Raw genomic sequence first — 17,301 nt, 5'->3', positions numbered from 1 at the left:
GAATATTTTTCTAGTATAAAATAGACCAAAGCAGTCATCCATGGCAACGTTGGGACTTGCATTTGTTTTATTTTGAATATGTTCATTACTCATGTCATTGCCTAGGTAGATAATCAAACTGTGAGCTTATCCAATCAAGTAATGACATCAGAAATAGCTAAGGTGACTCATTGATGTTGGGGTGGTTCGAGGTTGTCCAGTTTGTCTACCAGTTGAAAAGACATCTTAATATATTACCTGAAATGACCCCAACGGTGCTCAAAATTAAAGAGAATCTGTTCTGGGAAACAGTTTGGCATTATTCTATTTAATAACAAACATAAAACATTGTTTGGAAGAGAATATAACTTAAAAAATGCTGGGCTACGTTTAAATAAGATCCCCTTCGATAAACCTGTACTGCTGACAAACAGTATCAACGATGTGGAACAGAATGTAAACTTAAGGTCATACACGAGGCATAATACACAGGAGATTGTTACTAATAATTGTAAAGATATATTGAGAGCAATATGTGGCTGCCCAAGAATCCTAAAGAGGAATGCGGTAAAATTCAGATACAATATGTAGGAAGGAACTGCAGTTGCTGATTTACACTGAAGATAGATACAAAATGCTGGAGTAACTCAACAGGGCAGGCAGTATCTCTGGAGAGAAGGGATGGGTGACATTTCGGGTCGAGACCCTTCTTCTCAGTCTGAAGAAGGGCCTTGACCCGAAACATCACCCATTCCTTCTCTCTAGAAATGCTGCCTGTCCCGCTGAGTTATTCCAGCATTTTGAGTCTATAATTCAGATACACAATTGCTTGAACTTATATCACTCCCATCTCATGACATGCTGAAATAAGGAAAATCTTATGCAAGGAACACGACGTGCTGGAGTAACTCAGCTGGTCAGACAATATCTCTGGAGGACATGGATAGGTGGCATTACGGGTTGGTACACTTCTTCAGACTAATTGTAGTAGGGGGAAGAGATCTGGAATAAAGTAGGGGCCAGGACAAAGCTTGACAAGTGATAGGTGGATACAGGTGAGTGGGGGCGGGGGGCTTATTGGCAGATAGGTGTGAGGCTAGATATGAGAAGGAGACAATGGGAGATAAGGAGACAAAAGGGTGTCGGATAAGGAGAAAAGGGGAGTGAAAGAGAAGTGAAATGTAAAGCCAGAGGGAGGGATCCATGTGAAGGGGACCAGGGTGGGAGGGGGTGCAATAGTGAGGGAAATGGGTGTGCAGTGGAATGGGGAGGGGGGTGCAGCAAAGAGTGTGGGGAGAACTATTAAAAACATGTTTATGTCCCAAAGATTAAATCCAAATATATCACCTTCACCTTTTAAATGTCTAGAAGAGGATTCAGAAAAGCAAGATTAAAGCTCAGGGTGGCACAGTGGTAGAGTGGTAGAGTTGCTGCCTTGCAGCGTCAGTGACCCCGGTTCAATCCTGACTACAGGTGCTGTCCATTCGGAGCTTGTACGTTCTCCCTGTGACCACGTGGGCTTTCCGCGGGTGCTCCGATTTCCGCCCACACTCCAAAGACGTACACGTTTTGTAGGTTAATTGGTTTCTGTAATATTACGAATTGTCCCTAGTGTGTAGGATAGTGTTAGAGATTGCTGGTCGCCGTGGACTCAGTAGGCCGAGGGGCCTATTTCCACACTGTATCTCTAAATAAAAGGTTTAACACGGGTGCTCACAATCTTGAGTAGATTTTTTAGCAAAAATGTCAAGACGTTACCTCCATTACTGAGGGAGATGTAACCGGAGTGTGCACATTAGCGCTAAGTGGCAAAAGTACCAGAGATCATTGTGGAACAAAAATGTCCACTGTGGAATATACTCTGGAAATTACTACCTCAAAGTTGCATGTTCAATAATATCTTTTAGAAGGTGAATACTTAACTGGATGAAAATGGAAAGCAGGGCTATGGAGAAAGGTCATATGAATGGTACTAAATGGCTAGTTCTTTTCAAGGATTGGCATACACAAAGTGGAAAATGGCCTTCTTGTGTGCTGATTATTCCATAGATTAGCTTACTCCAGCATCAGAAGTTAAATCCAACTTCATAAACAAGCTGCAGCCTATCGTAGAGTGTTTGCTCAGTACACGGATGTTTTTGACAATACACAGTAACCATCTCTGTTGACACTTCCATACATTGGAAAAAGGAGGCCAATGTAATAACAGAATTATTAATCATTCATCCTAAAACAAAATAAAGACCTCAGCATTGAAATCTTATTATAGACTAAGATCAGGGAGCTATTGACCCACACACTGTCCCATCACTAAGTGACAAGTGCAAAAATGAAGCTGAAACATAAATTTAACTTTGTGTACATTATTTATATCATGGCTGGCTGATAGATTTAAATATCATATTTAAATTCAGCGCTACACAATACTGGTATCCATTGTGAATATGAAAGTGTTCTTTAGCCATCATAAGAATGATGGCTTAATAGGGACGAACTTGCATTACTGAATTTCAAAAATATTCTAGTCAAGGTGCTAATACTATCCTTCTACAAGTAGTAGAAACAAGGAACTGCAGATGCTGGTTAATACATAAATGGACACAAAGTGCGAGAGTAACACAGCAGGTCAGGCAGCATCTCTGGAGAACGTGGATAGGTGATGCTCTTGGCCGAGATCCTTATTCAGATTGATGGAGGGTCTTGACCCGAAACGTCACTATTCATGTAGTTCAAAGATGCTGTCTGACCTTCTGAGTTACTTCAGCACTTACAATCCTCCTACAATCTGTTATGGAGTCATAAAGTCATACGGTGTGTACAGCGTGGAAACAAGCCCTTCAGCCCAACTTGCCCGTACCAACATGCCCATCTACATTAGCGGTTTTTTTTCATCTCTGTTATACACATTCATATGTGAAGAATCAGTCAGACATATTGTAATATAACAAATAATTGTACATAATCAATTTTAGTTCAAGTCAATGCAAAGTTGTATTCCATATCTCAACATTGGTTTCTGGATAAATAGATTTATACTAGTCTACTGGAGAAGAACGTCTTAGAACACTATGCTTGAAAAATGTTGTTTTCCCCATTTATTTTCCTGGCACATCCAAACAAAATAAATTTGTTTTGATTTTTTCTATTAAAATGAGTTCCTTTTCTTACTAAATTTCTCCATTCTGTCTACATTTACACAAATAAAATAAAATCAAATTTTCAATGCAACTATGTGAAATGACTCGGCAATTGCAAAGGTTTTGTCACAATCCATTTACTTTCATGTTTTTCCGAAACTTCCACCACATGCTTCCATGAACGTATCAGGGGCACGCACATGGTCAACAGTTTCTAAAACTATCCGAGCTGTGTACAGCCAGGAAAGCAAATGAGTCTGCAGAAGGCTGCTGATCCGAAAGGTTGTCCATCCATTTCCCTCCAAGGATGCTACCTGATCCACTGAGTTACTCCAGCAGTTTGATTTTTGCTCAATGAAATAGTATCATGGCCTTTTGAATGCAAAACAGGGATGTCTTATACAGGTTCTTGCAGAGACGTACCTGGTGCATTATGCACAATCCTGGCCTTACCTGAAAAGGGATGTTTTTGCTGTATATTTTCATCAGAGATTCATCAGTCCGGCTGCAGGGATGATTGTTCTGTTACATGACCAGATCAAGCACACAGGGCCTCCATTCACTAAATATCCTCATCAAAACATTTAAGTCAATTTGTGGGCTTGGAAGGATGATTGGGAGAATATTTCTCCTTCAGAGTCCAGAACCAGGAGATGCAGCTTGTAAATAAGCAGCAAGCCATTAAATAAGAAGCGAATGAAATAAGGAATCTTTTGTTTTCTTATAAACTTGTGAATCTGAGGAATTCCCCAACTGAGAATGATGCCGAGGTTCAGACATCGATTGTCATCAAAACCAAGATAAATACAGCACGGGATATTAGAAGAATCAAGAGATATGGGCATGGAGCAGATTTGAGGGACTGGGTCGATAACCTCCTCCATTGCTTAAGTTCTGATGTGACTAATTTTATAAATAACTAGACCAAGTGCAGACTCCCCCAACGCAAGATTCCTCCACTCACCCGTTCCCACAACGCATTATTGCACCACTCACGCATAGCCCCCAACTGCGCAGACGCGGCTCATTTCTCCTCATCCCCCAGCACTCCCTCCTCCTCCTCTTTACCCTTCCTCTTCAATCTCTAGAGAGGGATGGGGGTAGAGATTGAGGGGTGATAGAGAGGGAGGAGTGGTAGAAAAGGAGGGGAGTAGAGATGGAGGGGGGGGGGGCAGAGAGGGAGGGGGCAGAGAGAGAAGGAGAGGGGTAGAGGGAGAGGGAGGGGGGTAGAGTAGGGGGAGGGTAGAGAGGGATAGAGTGAGGGAGGAGGTAGAGAGGGAGCGGGGTAGAGAGGGTGGGAGTGAGGGTAGGTATGGAGGGGGCATCTCCATCCTCCACTCCTCCCCATTTCCCTCCTCCACACCCCCCTAAATCTCCCTCTACCACCCCACTCCCCTCCCCACCCCATCCTCCTACGCTTACTCTCACCCCCAGCCCCTGGACCTACCCATGTCATAGAGCAGCGCCAGGGCCTGGAACACGGCCTGGTTCTCGTACTCAGCCTGGACCTGGCTGTAGACTGCAGCCATCAGCTCGGCAGCTGGCCTGGGCTACAGTCCAGGCCCCGACTTCATCACCGGGCTCGTCCCTGACCCCAGACCCAGGCTCGTCCTTGGTTCCAACGGCAGCTTCTTTCTTGTCCCTGGTCACAGCCCCATCCCAAGCCCCAGGCTCGGCCCTCACTCCAGCTCCAGCACCACCCCCCCCCACCGGGCGTCGGGCGCCGGCAGCCGCCACCAATCCTCGTCCACCGCGAGCTCGGGTTTTTTTCCGAAATGGGTGAGTTTTCAGGCTGTTTTTAAAACTTTAAACGTTTAAAAACTTGGAAATATAGGTGGGAATGCAACGGGAAGATGTTTATCGCCTCAATGAGAAAAATGTGAGTAGGATGTGTGAAAATGGGAAGGCTGTGGCCTAGCATTTGGAAGAAAATAGGAAAATTAACCAGATTGACACACACAGCCACAAACAAGACAAAGACTTTTAGTATTATAGAGGTGTCACACAATGATCAAGGCTAATGGATCTGAAGAAAGGTCATGACCCAAAATATTGTATGTCCAATTCTTTCTACAGATGCTGCCTGACCCACTGAGTTCTTCGAGCATTTTGGGGGGTTTTCAGGATTTCAGCATCTGCAGACTTCTGTGTCTCAAGACTGGTAGGATCCTGGTGACCATATAAATAGTCCTGGGCCTCTCTGAAGCTTGGTCCAAGGCCCAAGACCTAATCCTATTTAGTTACAGAAGAGTAATGTGTCTTCTTACATGACCCAGAGGGAAATTGACCAGCTGAAACCACTGAGGCAGAAGATACCATATTAAACACGGCCTCCAGCTCTTACCCAAATATCAGCAACCCAGCCCAGACCCCCTGTTTGTTTTCTCATCTTCACCTAATGTATCATTTTATGTTGAAAGGTGCACACAGTGCAAGTGCAGATCCATCACAACAACTTTTATTTACAAAAGCATGAAAATTTCATTTGTGTTCATTGACAATGACATCATGAGCATACAGATTGAGAGAAACAGTGAAGAGAAAATGTAGAAACTCGGAAGAGCAGAAAAGGGGGCGGCAACAATGTGGACAATGCAATGTGATAGAAGAGACACAATTTATTCTTTACTGGAATCAAACAACTCTCTCACAAAATAAAAAGTGCTGGACGAATTCAGCAGGTTAAGCAGCATTTGTGGAGGAAATGGCCAGACGTTTTGGGCTTTTACTCTTCATGAGACTGAAACATCCCTAAAAGTTATTTTGAAGCAAAGTTCACCATTTTTTCAAAGAAATCAAATAACTGCTTGAGAAATAAGTGTGTTAAATGCCAGAAAATTGACTACCACAGTTCACATGAAGAAAAACACAAGGTACAAAACTGATAGACCAAATAGACTGTTTCCACACTTCAGACTGTTTCAGCATTAGCATTGTTGTAAAGTCATTGGTCTCCTGTTGATTGTAATTGTTTGAAAGATGTATTAGCGCAAGGTGAAGCCATTCTCAAGACATGTGCATTGTGAACCTAACAGACTTGTGTTTAGCCAAATGACCTAAACTTTCTGAATTCAACTGTATTGTGATGAGTGAAATAAGGCTCTGGTCAAGAATAAGAAGGAGGCAAGGGGCAGGTAAGCAGTATAAACATCCGGGATCAAGTGCATCCCTGGAGGAGTTTCAGGAGCTGAGGAGCAAGTTAAAAAAGAAATCGGGAGGTAAAAAGGGGACAGGAGATAGCTCCAGCAGATGGTATTAAGGATAATCCCAAGAGATTTTATAAACATATTAGGGGAAAAAAGGTAACTGGAAAAAGAATGGGGCCCCTCAGGAATCAGCACGTTCAACTCTGTATGGAGCCACAGGAGATGGGCAAGGTCCTCCATGAGTATTTCTCCTCTGTTATTACCGTGGAGAAAGGCATGAGGACTAGGGAACAGGGGGCAGTCAATGGAAGTGTCCTGAAGGCAGTCAGTATTACGGTCAAAGAGGTGCTGGAGGTCCTAATGGGCATGAAAGTAGACAAATCCTCCGTGCCTGACCAGATATATCTGAGGACAGAGTGGAAAGCTAGAGAGAAAATTGCAGGTGCTCTGGTTGAGATTTATGAGTTATCATCAAATATGAGTGAGGTGCCAGCAGACTGAAGGGTGGCAAATATTGTGTCTCTATTTAAGAAGGGCAGCAGTAAAAAGCCTGGGAACTACAAGCCAGTGAATCTAACATCTGTGCTTGGAAAGTTACTAGAGAGTATTCTAATGGATAAGATAAACATGCATTTAGATGAGCGGGAGCTGATTATGGATGGTTAGCATGATTTTGTAATGGGAGATCTTGTCTCACAAATCTGATTGAGCTTTTTGAGGATGTGACCAAAACAGTTGATGAGGGCAGTGCCATAGACATCATATATATGGATTTCAGCAAGACATTTGACAATGTTCTGTTCTGGAAGGTTAGATTGCATGGGATCCAATGAGAGCTAGCTGACTGGATAGAAAATTGGCTTCATGGAAGGAAGCAGGGGATGATGGTGGATGATTGATTTATGGTCTGGGGGCCTGTGACTAGTGATGTGCCTCATGGTTCAGTGCTGGGCCCATTGCTGTTTGTCATCGATGTTAATGATTTAGATGAGAATGTACAAGGCATGATTACTAAGTTTGCAGATGACACTAAAATGGGTGGTATAGTAGATAGCGAAGTTGGTTGTGAAAAATAACAACAGGATCTTGATCGGTTGAACAGCCGGGCTGAATAATGGTTAATGGAGCTTAATACAGAGAAGTGCAAGGTGCTACAATTTGGAAAGTCAAACTAGGGCTGGAACTACACAGTGAGTGGCAGGGCTCTGGGGAGTGTTGTAAAGCAGAGAGATCTAGGAGTGCAGGCACATAGTTCCTTGAAAGTCATCAGTCAGAGCATTGTGTATAAAGTATTGAGTAAACCAGCATCTGCAGTTCCTTCCTACACATATTGGGAGGTCATATTACAGTTGTACAAGATATTGGTGAGGCCACACTTAAAGTATCGGGGTTAAGGTACATGGATAGAATAGGTTTAAAGGGATATGGACCAAACGCAGGCAGGCGAGACTAATGCAGATGGGGCATATTGTTCGGCATGAGAAAGTTGGGCCAAAGGGTCTGTTTTCACGCTATGACTCAAGGACACCATTCCTACAGTAGTATTGTATTCCTACCATAGTTTTGCATAGGCAAAGTCTTTTGTCATCTCCAGTCAGACTGAAGAAAATTGCAAAGTAGAGGAGTAAATTTATGCGTTGTTGGTTGAATCTACATAAAATAGAAACGCCTTTTGGATTTATCTCATCTTGACATTCATCTCAGAAAGAGCCGTGTTTTACTTTCAAATGAGTCTGATGGCAAGCACAACAGTGTTTATTTATGCAGTACTGGGAGTTGAATCATCAAAAGCCATAAAAATGTGATAATCTAATGTTTAGCACTGGCGACAACAGCAAATAACATACAATTTGCAGAGAGCTGCTTCAGGTGACAAGTAGTGATGTATAGTGATCTGTAAACACTGTAATGATTCAAAGCTGCATCACAGCCAGTTTTCATCATGCCTGCTTTGGGTATTCTAGACTCTGATACAGTATTCCTAGTGGGATGCTTCATTCTGCATTGTTTGTTTTTATTATTGTAAAGCATATTTTTTTTCTTTTAAAATAAAATCAGTGTTATTTAGTATTTGCATTTGTCAACAAATTATAGATTGCTTATCTTTCACTGGAAGAAAATAAAGAACCAGATTATTTTTGCATGCATGGCTTGGCACTAACTAATGATCAATTAAAGAGTTAATGTAACATGCACTTACATCTATAGCAACAGTTCCTCTGTACTACATGTTCATCCTAAATACTGATTTGTTAATGTTATTATATTTCAGTGACATAGCTCCTCCACAGGCACTTAACTCTCGTAAATAGCTTTTAAATCTCTGTAAGAATTTCTCATGCTCGGAAAGCAATCTGCTATACATAATAAATTCTTGGATTATTCGCAAAGTTACGGTTTGAGCAATGAGTTTGAACATTGCAACGCAACAGACCCTGTTGCACAGGTAAAAGGTCTCGAAAGCTGTCCTTTATTGAACTGAAACAGGTTTAAGATTCCAGTAGTGTGTGCCATCTGCACATCTGGTGGCTCTGACATTCCTTCATCTCCAGCCAGTGATTTTGTTCCTCTTCCCCGCTGCTGTTCTGACCCATGGAAATCCATCCGATCATTTCCTTGCGCTTCATACTGCGCCGGTTGTAAATCGAGACCATCAACGTGACTTCCGAGAGCTGGAAAAGGGCGACCTGAAAGATGAAAGTCTCCTTGTAGACTGGGTTAGGCTGACCACGTCGAATTGAGGTCTTGCACCGGGACATCTCCTGCCCAACTGAGTTGAGGAGAGAGAGTTTTGCATAAGTGTCTAGAAAGTCAAGCAGAGAAGAAAGCCAAAGTTAAGTTTGTTTATGTCAAATTCTGTGGTCGCACACAATAATAAATAGATCACAGCACTACAAATTAGACTTGTAAATAATATATAATTAACAGTATATATTTTTCTTTTTTTTAAAGCAGTGTGGCACTAAAGTAAACTGACCATTTTATTCTCTGGGCTTTTAAAGTGGCCATTTTTTAAATTCATCCTTTTTGGGTTTTCAACATGAAACCTGCAACCTCTCTCTCACTCACCAGCACTGCACCACACTATCAACACCTACCCTCTCTGGTAGGATTTTCTATAAACCTTGACCAAGACTGGAGCAGTGGTACACAAATCGAATCATTCACACTGCAATATTGAAACTGAAATCTAGACTTTCTCCAGCTTACACCCAACAAAGCAAGTACGTGTTCGAAATGTGCTTTGTACAGGAATCAGAATTTGAAAAAAAAAATCTGCAATTTGATTAAAGCCACAACTGGGAACCTGGATTTCAAAGGTTTAGAAGTGTTATGGTCCATTTTCAGATTCCAAGCCACTTAGCACTCTCATTAGAAGGCAAAAATCATAGGTGAAAATTAGTCAGATGTCATACAAAACAGCCAAATTGCTGCAAATAGAAACAGAATTATAGGCAGTGGCTGATGATTAACAGGAAGGTCTCCTGATTACCTTCTTTTGGCAATGACATCATATAGCTGAGGGAAAGGAGAGGAATTGGATGGGCAGATATCACAGATAAAATATTACATAGATTATGTCATTCATTATTTACAAAACTATATTTATAAATAGAGAAATGTGCACACACTAAAGAAGCAGATTAGATATGGTAATATCTTAATACCAGGTGAAGAATTAACTGGAAATCAATGGAATGGTATTGTCAATGCCATTGGGCAGGAGATACGGAGGCCTAAAGTCCCACATTATCAGTTTCAGAAGTCTCCAGTGGCTCTTCCCAATTTCTACAGATGCATCCAGAGAAAACATGTTTTTGTATTGGTCAGAGCTTGGTTTGGGAACACGTCTGCCCAAGGCCGCAAGAAATTGCAGGGAGTTGTGGATGTAGACCAGGCTATCACACAAACTAGGCCGCCTCCCCAGACACTGGACACAAGCTTCTACCTTTTTTTTTGCCTCAGATGCATCCTAGACATCTCCTGGTGAGGCATGATCCCTAACTTATAGGTCCTGGAGCACACTAGAGTCTGTCAGTGTGCATCTACAGTAGATGATTCATGTTTATCAGATGGGTGACAGCTGCATCTCCATGTACCTTGTATGTGGTGACCTGGCTCCCTGGTCACCGTCAGTGGGCATCTATTCATACCTGGGTGGCCCAGCGGTGGAGCTGCTGCCTCACAGTACCACAGACCCAGGTTCGATCCTGACCCACAGGTGCTGTCTGTGTGGAGCTTGCATGCTCCCCCTGCGACCGAATGAGTTTTCACCGGGTGCTCCAGGTTTCTCCCACATTCCAAAGACGTGCAGGTTTGTAGCTTGTAATTTGTTTCTGTAAATTGCTCCCAGTGTGTATCAGGCAAAAAGTGGGATAATATAGATCTACTGTGTGGGTGATCAGTGTTCGACGTGGTGGGCCAAAGGGCCTGTTTCCACACTGTATCTCTAAACTCTAAAACCTCTCCTACAATGACATTTAAAAGCCAAAGATGTAGATGGCAGAAATTGATGCTGGGGTCCAGTCGCCAACTGCCTGGAGTGCACAGGAGGGGATCAGGAGAGGCGAGGAAAGCAGAATGAACAGTGGGCTGTGAAGAGGGCCCAGAGCTATCAGAGGCCAGCAAGTGTGGTTGGCTCAGTTCATAGCCTGCATGTGCAGTGAGTGCGGCAGAGAGACCGCTACAACTGAATAGCTTTCCTGAGCCACAAGATCCCCTGAGCAAACCATTGGCACGTGGGATGAAAGGCTGTCAAACTTCACTTTGAAATGCTGACTGTTCAGCCAAAAGAAGGTATTGTGCCCGTGGCAGTGGTAACAAGACCAAAAAATGTGGGTAGGGCAGTTTGATGAAGCTACTGTTTGACTGCTTTGTTTCTTTGCAATCTCATTTACCACTCTCAAACACCCAAACTCATCCATTCCCACAAAGCCCATCCTCCCCATGCAGACGACAACGCCTATGGAACTGATGCGCTATAATGTTGAGACTTATATTCTGCACTTTATATCTTCCCCTTTGCTCTATCTATTGCAGTTGAGTTTGACTTAATTGTACTTGAGAACGGTTTCTCTGGAGAAAAATGATGGGTGACGTTTCGGATCGGGACCCTGTCTGAAGAAGACTGAAGAACGCAGTCTGATCCAGTCTCCAGAGATGCTGCCTGACCCACTGAGTTACTCCAGCACGATGTGTCCATCTTCGGTATATACCATCATCTGCAGGTCCTTTCTACACCTTATGTATGGTATGGTTCAACACCTACGGGCTGCGGGGCTGCGGAGCGGAGCGGGCGGCGCCGACTTCATCATCGGGAGCCTGGCAGCTCCAAACCGGCGCGGCCTTGTCGGCTTCGGAAGCCGCGGTCTCCAACTAGAAAGCGGCCGTTCCAGGTGGCCCAGCCGCTGACAGGACTCTCCCGACGCCGGGTCAACACCACCCGGTGAGAACGGCCAGGAACATCGGGCCTCCGTAGAGGCAATCGCGGTGGCCTCAATAGGCCTGACTTTGGGGTGAACTTGGGGTGGGGACTGGACTTTGTGTCTTCCCCCACAGTGGTATCCACTGTGGGGGGATGATTTTTTTTTTGTCTGTAATGTAATCCTGTTAGTCTTTGTCCAAGATGGCTGCCATGAAGGGAGAGTGGACGCTGGTGCGCTTTGGCTGCCGCTGCTCTCTCTTCACATTGTGTTTTTGATTTTCTGTTTTTGGACTGAATTCTGTTTTTAGTTTGTGTCTCTGTGATGTCTTTATTATTTATTTTACTCTGTTTATATTCCTGTTAATCTATGTAAGGTGTCCTTGAGATGTCTGAAAGGCGCCCAACAAATAAAATTTATTATTATTATTATTATTATTATATCTGATATGTTTGGATAGCATGCAAAACAAAGCTTTTTACTATACCTCAGTACATGTGAGAATAATAAACCTAAACAGTTCGAGAAGTTGGCCCCAAAACACCTAAACAAAGGGCAGGTAGGACTGGCAAGTGATGCTGTGGAACTAACAACACTTACATCTCAGTGCAGGCAGGTGGAACTAGTGTAGATGGAACATGTTGGCCGGTGTGGGCAAGTTGGGCTGAAGGACGTTTCCACGCTGGGAGATTCTATGACTATTTTGGGAATGGTTCAATGTGAGATCTTGCCTGACCTCTGGGCCTAAAATTTCTCCTTCTCCTCCTGAAGTAAAATGTGCTCTTGGCAGAAGAATACATGGAGAAATGAAGGTTTTATTTTTCTAGTTCAGGTTTCAGGATGCAATGAATTGCTCCTACAGATGGGTGTGGTGGCCCTAGACTGCATCAAGAGATTGTATACATTATGGTAACCGGAGATCTTCTCTTCACAATGTCAGAAAGCCTGGAGCCCAATGTTACCACAATCCCCAAAAATGTGAAGCTATGCTCTGAAAATGTAGAATTTAAGCCCTTCTCTGTCGGATCAAATTTCTGACATTTTAAGCAGAAAGTATAGTTTCCTGGTGTCAGGCTTGGATAAAGCCTGCTCAGTATCAATATTCTGCATCACTGTGGGCAAACTGAAACCTTACCTTTCAGTTCCTGAAGGTATGACATTGATCAACTCCCCCTTGGATCAGCTCTTCATAATCCTCTTAATAACAGACATTGACCCTTAAGTTCCTCAGGTTGTGACCCCAGTAGTTAAGCTGGGAACACACAAGGACCTGCAGATGCTGGCTTACAAACCATAACACAAAGTGGAGTAACTCAGTGGGTCCAGCAGCATTTCTGGATGACATGGATAGGCGACGTTTCGAATCGGCACATCGGAGGTAAGTTGCTGCTTTAACGCGCCAGAGGCCCGAGATCGATCTGACTACAGATGCTGTCTGTAGGGAGTTTGTACGTTCTCCCCGTGACCTGTTCGGGTTTTCTCCGGGTGCGGGTTTTCTCCAGTTTCCCCCCACACTCAAAGACATAGTTTTGTAGACTAATTGGCTTGGTAAAAAAATTGTAAATTGTCCATAGTGTGTTTAGGATAGCGTTTGTGTGCAGGGATCGCTGGTTGACCACGGACTCAAAGAGCCTGTTTACTCACTGAATGTTTAAACTAAACTAATTTGGACTGTTCTGGCTAATTGTAGTGGGGAGAGAAAGCTGGAGAAAAGGTGGGGGCAGGACAAAGCCTGGCAAGTGATAGCTGGATACAGGTGGAGTGGGGGTTTTGATTGCCAGGGTCAAGTCGGATTAGTACAGATGGGGCATTTTGGTCAGTATGGGCAAGCTAGGCTGAAGGGCCTGTTTCTGTCCTGCATGACTATGACTCAATAGGGAGAGAAGAGGAGTAAAATGTGAAGCCAGAGGGAGGAATATAGGTGCAAGGGGTAAGGGCTGGGAACATTTTCAATGTTTTCCTACAGGACGGACCCTTGCGATCAGCGGAAAGACCTCAGTGTCATGTGGGAGACATACACAGACATCAGTTGAAGCATGCCTACCTGTGCAGCAGTAAGCGGTGGTTGCCCAAACTCCAGCCTAAAACTCAGCAGGTGTTATATACCTCAATGGATTCTCTGCCATTCACATTCATTTCCTTCCAGGCTCTCGGCAGAATTGAGTCAGAAGAAAGGAGGAGCCAGTGTGTTTTGTAACTTTGTCAGCGCCGTAGGTGGCTGCTATTGGTATACATTGTGTATGCAAGCAACGAATCTCACTGTGCCTAATCACATGTTTACAATAAACTATTCAGGTGCCTACTTGTCTAACTGTTTCTTAAATGTTGGGATAGTCCCTGCCTCAACTACCTCCTCTGGCAGCTTGTTCCATACACCCACCACCCTTTGTGTGAAATAGTTACCCCATAGGTTCCTATTAAATGTTTCCCCCATCGTCTTAAACCTATGGTCCTCAATACTGCTACCCTGAGCAGGTTTTCTACCTTTTTCTGGTGTAAAGATGTTTGTAGACCCTATCGGACCTTCCAGAAACATTCAGTTTTTGAATATTCTGGGACACTGCCAGAATGTTTGAGCCTGGAATATTCAGGCTAAAAGTTTGACAAGTGCATCATCGGCAGAGTGAAGGTCTTTGCTTGTTCATCTGGATTACGCCATCGGTGATGAAAATGACCGTGACACCATTTTGAGTCAGGATAATAGGTTTCAGTCTCCACTGCCCTGGGCAACAATCTGGCAGAGTAAGTTTATTTCCATCCATGCTCTGCTTATTTCCCAACGCTACCGTACAATTTGTTCTCAACAGCCTCGGCTGTGCCCATAGATCTCAGTCGGTCAATGCCTCCTATGTGATTGATGACTCATTGATGACTTTCCTCCCAGTGTCTCTTTGCTTCTTTCAGAAGTTCGTACCGTGGGTTCCAGCTAATGCCTTTCCCTGGTGCGCTCACGTTGGGAATTGGTGTCCTTCTGTTATATCGTATTGTGCAGCACGCCCACAATGTTCCACTACACCGGGGCTTCCAAAAGCAATGAAGCTTTGTATTGAATAATTGCAATGCAGGATTTGCAGGCAGTGAAGCAGATTCAGGCAGACAGAATGGTTCAATGGTAAAGCAAATTTCATGTTGCAGTAATAAAATCTCCACAGACAATACCTTGGAATCTTTCCAGCTGACCTTTCCTTCAGTGTTATTTTGCAGCATGTCAGTGTCATTCTAACTGTGATTGATCAAATGAACACTCTCTAAAGTATTGCATTTCTTTGAGATGATAGTAATGCGAAAAAGTATTTTCAATCAATTTTGATCCAAGGTTATACTCTACTTTGCAGGATGCTGACAGTGTCACCGTTTTCATATTCCGCCACCATATCTTGAGGGAATCGAATGGGTTTATTTTACCCTCAATGTTTACCCCTGGACATTCCTTCTACCAGGAAAACCAGAGTTCTTCCTTACTTGGGCTCCCCGGCGTGAAATTTCCCTCAGCATTCAGCCATAACAGTGACTTTAATTGCAAGGAGGAGCCCTGGGAAAAAAAAGTACCGCAAACTTTCACACTCCCTCAAGGCTTTTTCCAAAAAAGATCCAAAGAAAACGGCACAGTGGATGGGCGGCACGGTGGCGCAGCGGTAAAGTTGCTGCCTTACAGCGCCAGAGACCCGAGTTCGATCCTGACCACGGGTGCTGTTTGCAGGGTTTTCGATGTTCTCCCTGATTCGCTTGGGTTTATCACCGGGTGCACTGGTTTCCTCCCACACTCCAAAGATGTACAGGTTTGCAGGTTAATTAGCTTTTGTAAATTGTAAATTGTCCCTAGTGTGTCGGATTGTGTTGGTCTACCGGGGTAATCACGAGTGGGCCGAAGGGCCTGTTCCACGCTGCATCTCTAAAGCCTAGAAATTGCCCAAAATACAGTGAGTTGTTTCCAAAGTATCAGAATTTCTCACAAGCAGCTGAGATGAGGACCCTGTCACTTACTCTGACACTGCTCTGGAAACTTCCCAGTAATTACTATTATAGACAATAGACATTAGGTGCAGGAGTAGGCCATTCGGCCCTTCGAGCCTGCACTGCCAATCAATGTGATCATGGCTGATCATCCACAATCAGTACCCCGTTTCTGCCTTCTCCCCATATCCGCTATCTTTAAGAGCCCTGTCTAGCTCTCTCTTGATTAGTATCCAGAGAACCGGCCTCCACTGCCCTCTGAGGCAGGGAATTCCACAGACTCACAACTCTCTCTGTGTTATCAGGGAGTCTTCATGATGGCCAGTTCATTGGCTATATTTAAGAGGGAGTTAGATGTGGCCTTTGTGGCTAAAGGGATCAGGGGGTATGGAGAGAAGGCAGGTACGGGATACTGAGTTGGATGATCAGCCATGATCATATTGAATGGCGGTGCAGGCTCGAAAGGCCGAATGGCCTACTCCTGCACCTATTTTCTATGTTTCTATGCTTCTATGACAGAAGAGTAACATTTTTATGATAAAATAAGTTTAACTGCCCCACACATCAGCACTAAAGATTCAGCAAGGAGTAACCGTATATTTTATTCAGCTTCCAAACTCAGTTTCGCTGAAATCGATAAAAAGAGAATGAAGGGAAGGAGGGAGGAAGTGAGGGAAGGAGGGAGGATTAAGTTAAACAAAAGATGACTTTAGTTTCCATGGCCCCGTCTGCTGGGAAAAAAAGAATGAACACTCACGAAGGCAACATTCTGACATCATAATAGTGCCTCAATAATTATTTTTAATTTTACTATCCAGCCTTCCTAAGAGTGGCTTTCAAATATTCTCAGCTTCAAAATTCATCAAAGTCTGTTATTGTTCAGAAAATTGGCTTTATGCACGGCAGCCAAATAACCAATTAGTTTCTGCTGTTGGGAGACACAAGAGGCTGCACACACTGTAGTCTGGAACCAAAAACAGACGGCTGGAGGAAATCAGGCGGTCCGGCAACATGTGTGGATGCAAATGGATACTCGATGTGTCGAGTCGAGACCCTGCATCAGGACCTGATGCGGAGGCTTGATTCAAAACATCGACTATCCCATTGACTCCAAAGATACTGTTCGACCTGCTGATTTCCACTGACAGATTTTTTGGCACTATTTTCTACTATTCATTTAATGTTATATCATCAAGGCAGCAGATCCATAGTTTGTTGATTTGAAGTGCAACTGCACTGCATAATGAGAGGAATAGATCGGGTAGATGCACAGAGTCGCTTGCCCAGAGTAGGTGATTCAAGGACCAGAGGACATAGGTTTACGGTGAAGATTTAGCAGGAATCTGAGGGGTAACTTGTTCACACAAAGGGTGATTTCCAACATTTAAGAATCTATCCGAACATCTAAACAGGTACATGGATAGGAAAGGTTTGGAGGAATATGGACCAATGGGCAGATGGGACTAGTGTAGCTGGGACATGTTAGCCAGTGTGGGCAAGTTGGGCCGAAGGGCCTATTTCCATGCTGTATCAATCTATGACTCTATCTAGGGCAGCACGGTGGCGCTGCGGTGGAGTAGTTGGCTTATAGTGCCAGAGATCCAAGTTCAATCACATTTTTGGTGCTGTCTGTACAGTTTGTACATTCTGCCTGTGACCATG

At 43.8% G+C, this 17,301-nt stretch overlaps 1 protein-coding gene across 7 annotated transcripts in view; it reads right to left on the bottom strand.

The window, feature by feature from the left end:
• Positions 1 to 5,557: 5,557 nt before the first annotated feature.
• The window catches only part of syt16 (synaptotagmin 16), a 125,718-nt gene continuing 113,974 nt past the window's right edge, over positions 5,558 to 17,301 (bottom strand). For all 7 annotated transcript variants that reach the window (XM_033027428.1, XM_033027433.1, XM_033027434.1 and 4 more), the window contains one exon: positions 5,558 to 9,065. In XM_033027428.1, coding sequence (XP_032883319.1) covers positions 8,752 to 9,065 — 314 coding nt within the window. In that variant the 3' untranslated portion in view covers positions 5,558 to 8,751. The remainder of the gene's footprint in view (positions 9,066 to 17,301) is intronic.

This window comes from Amblyraja radiata, chromosome 9 (genome assembly GCF_010909765.2).
Source record: "Amblyraja radiata isolate CabotCenter1 chromosome 9, sAmbRad1.1.pri, whole genome shotgun sequence".
NCBI lineage: Eukaryota > Metazoa > Chordata > Chondrichthyes > Rajiformes > Rajidae > Amblyraja > Amblyraja radiata.
The sequence above is the reverse complement of the archived record's forward strand: the minus strand, read 5'-3'. Positions and strand labels throughout refer to the sequence as shown.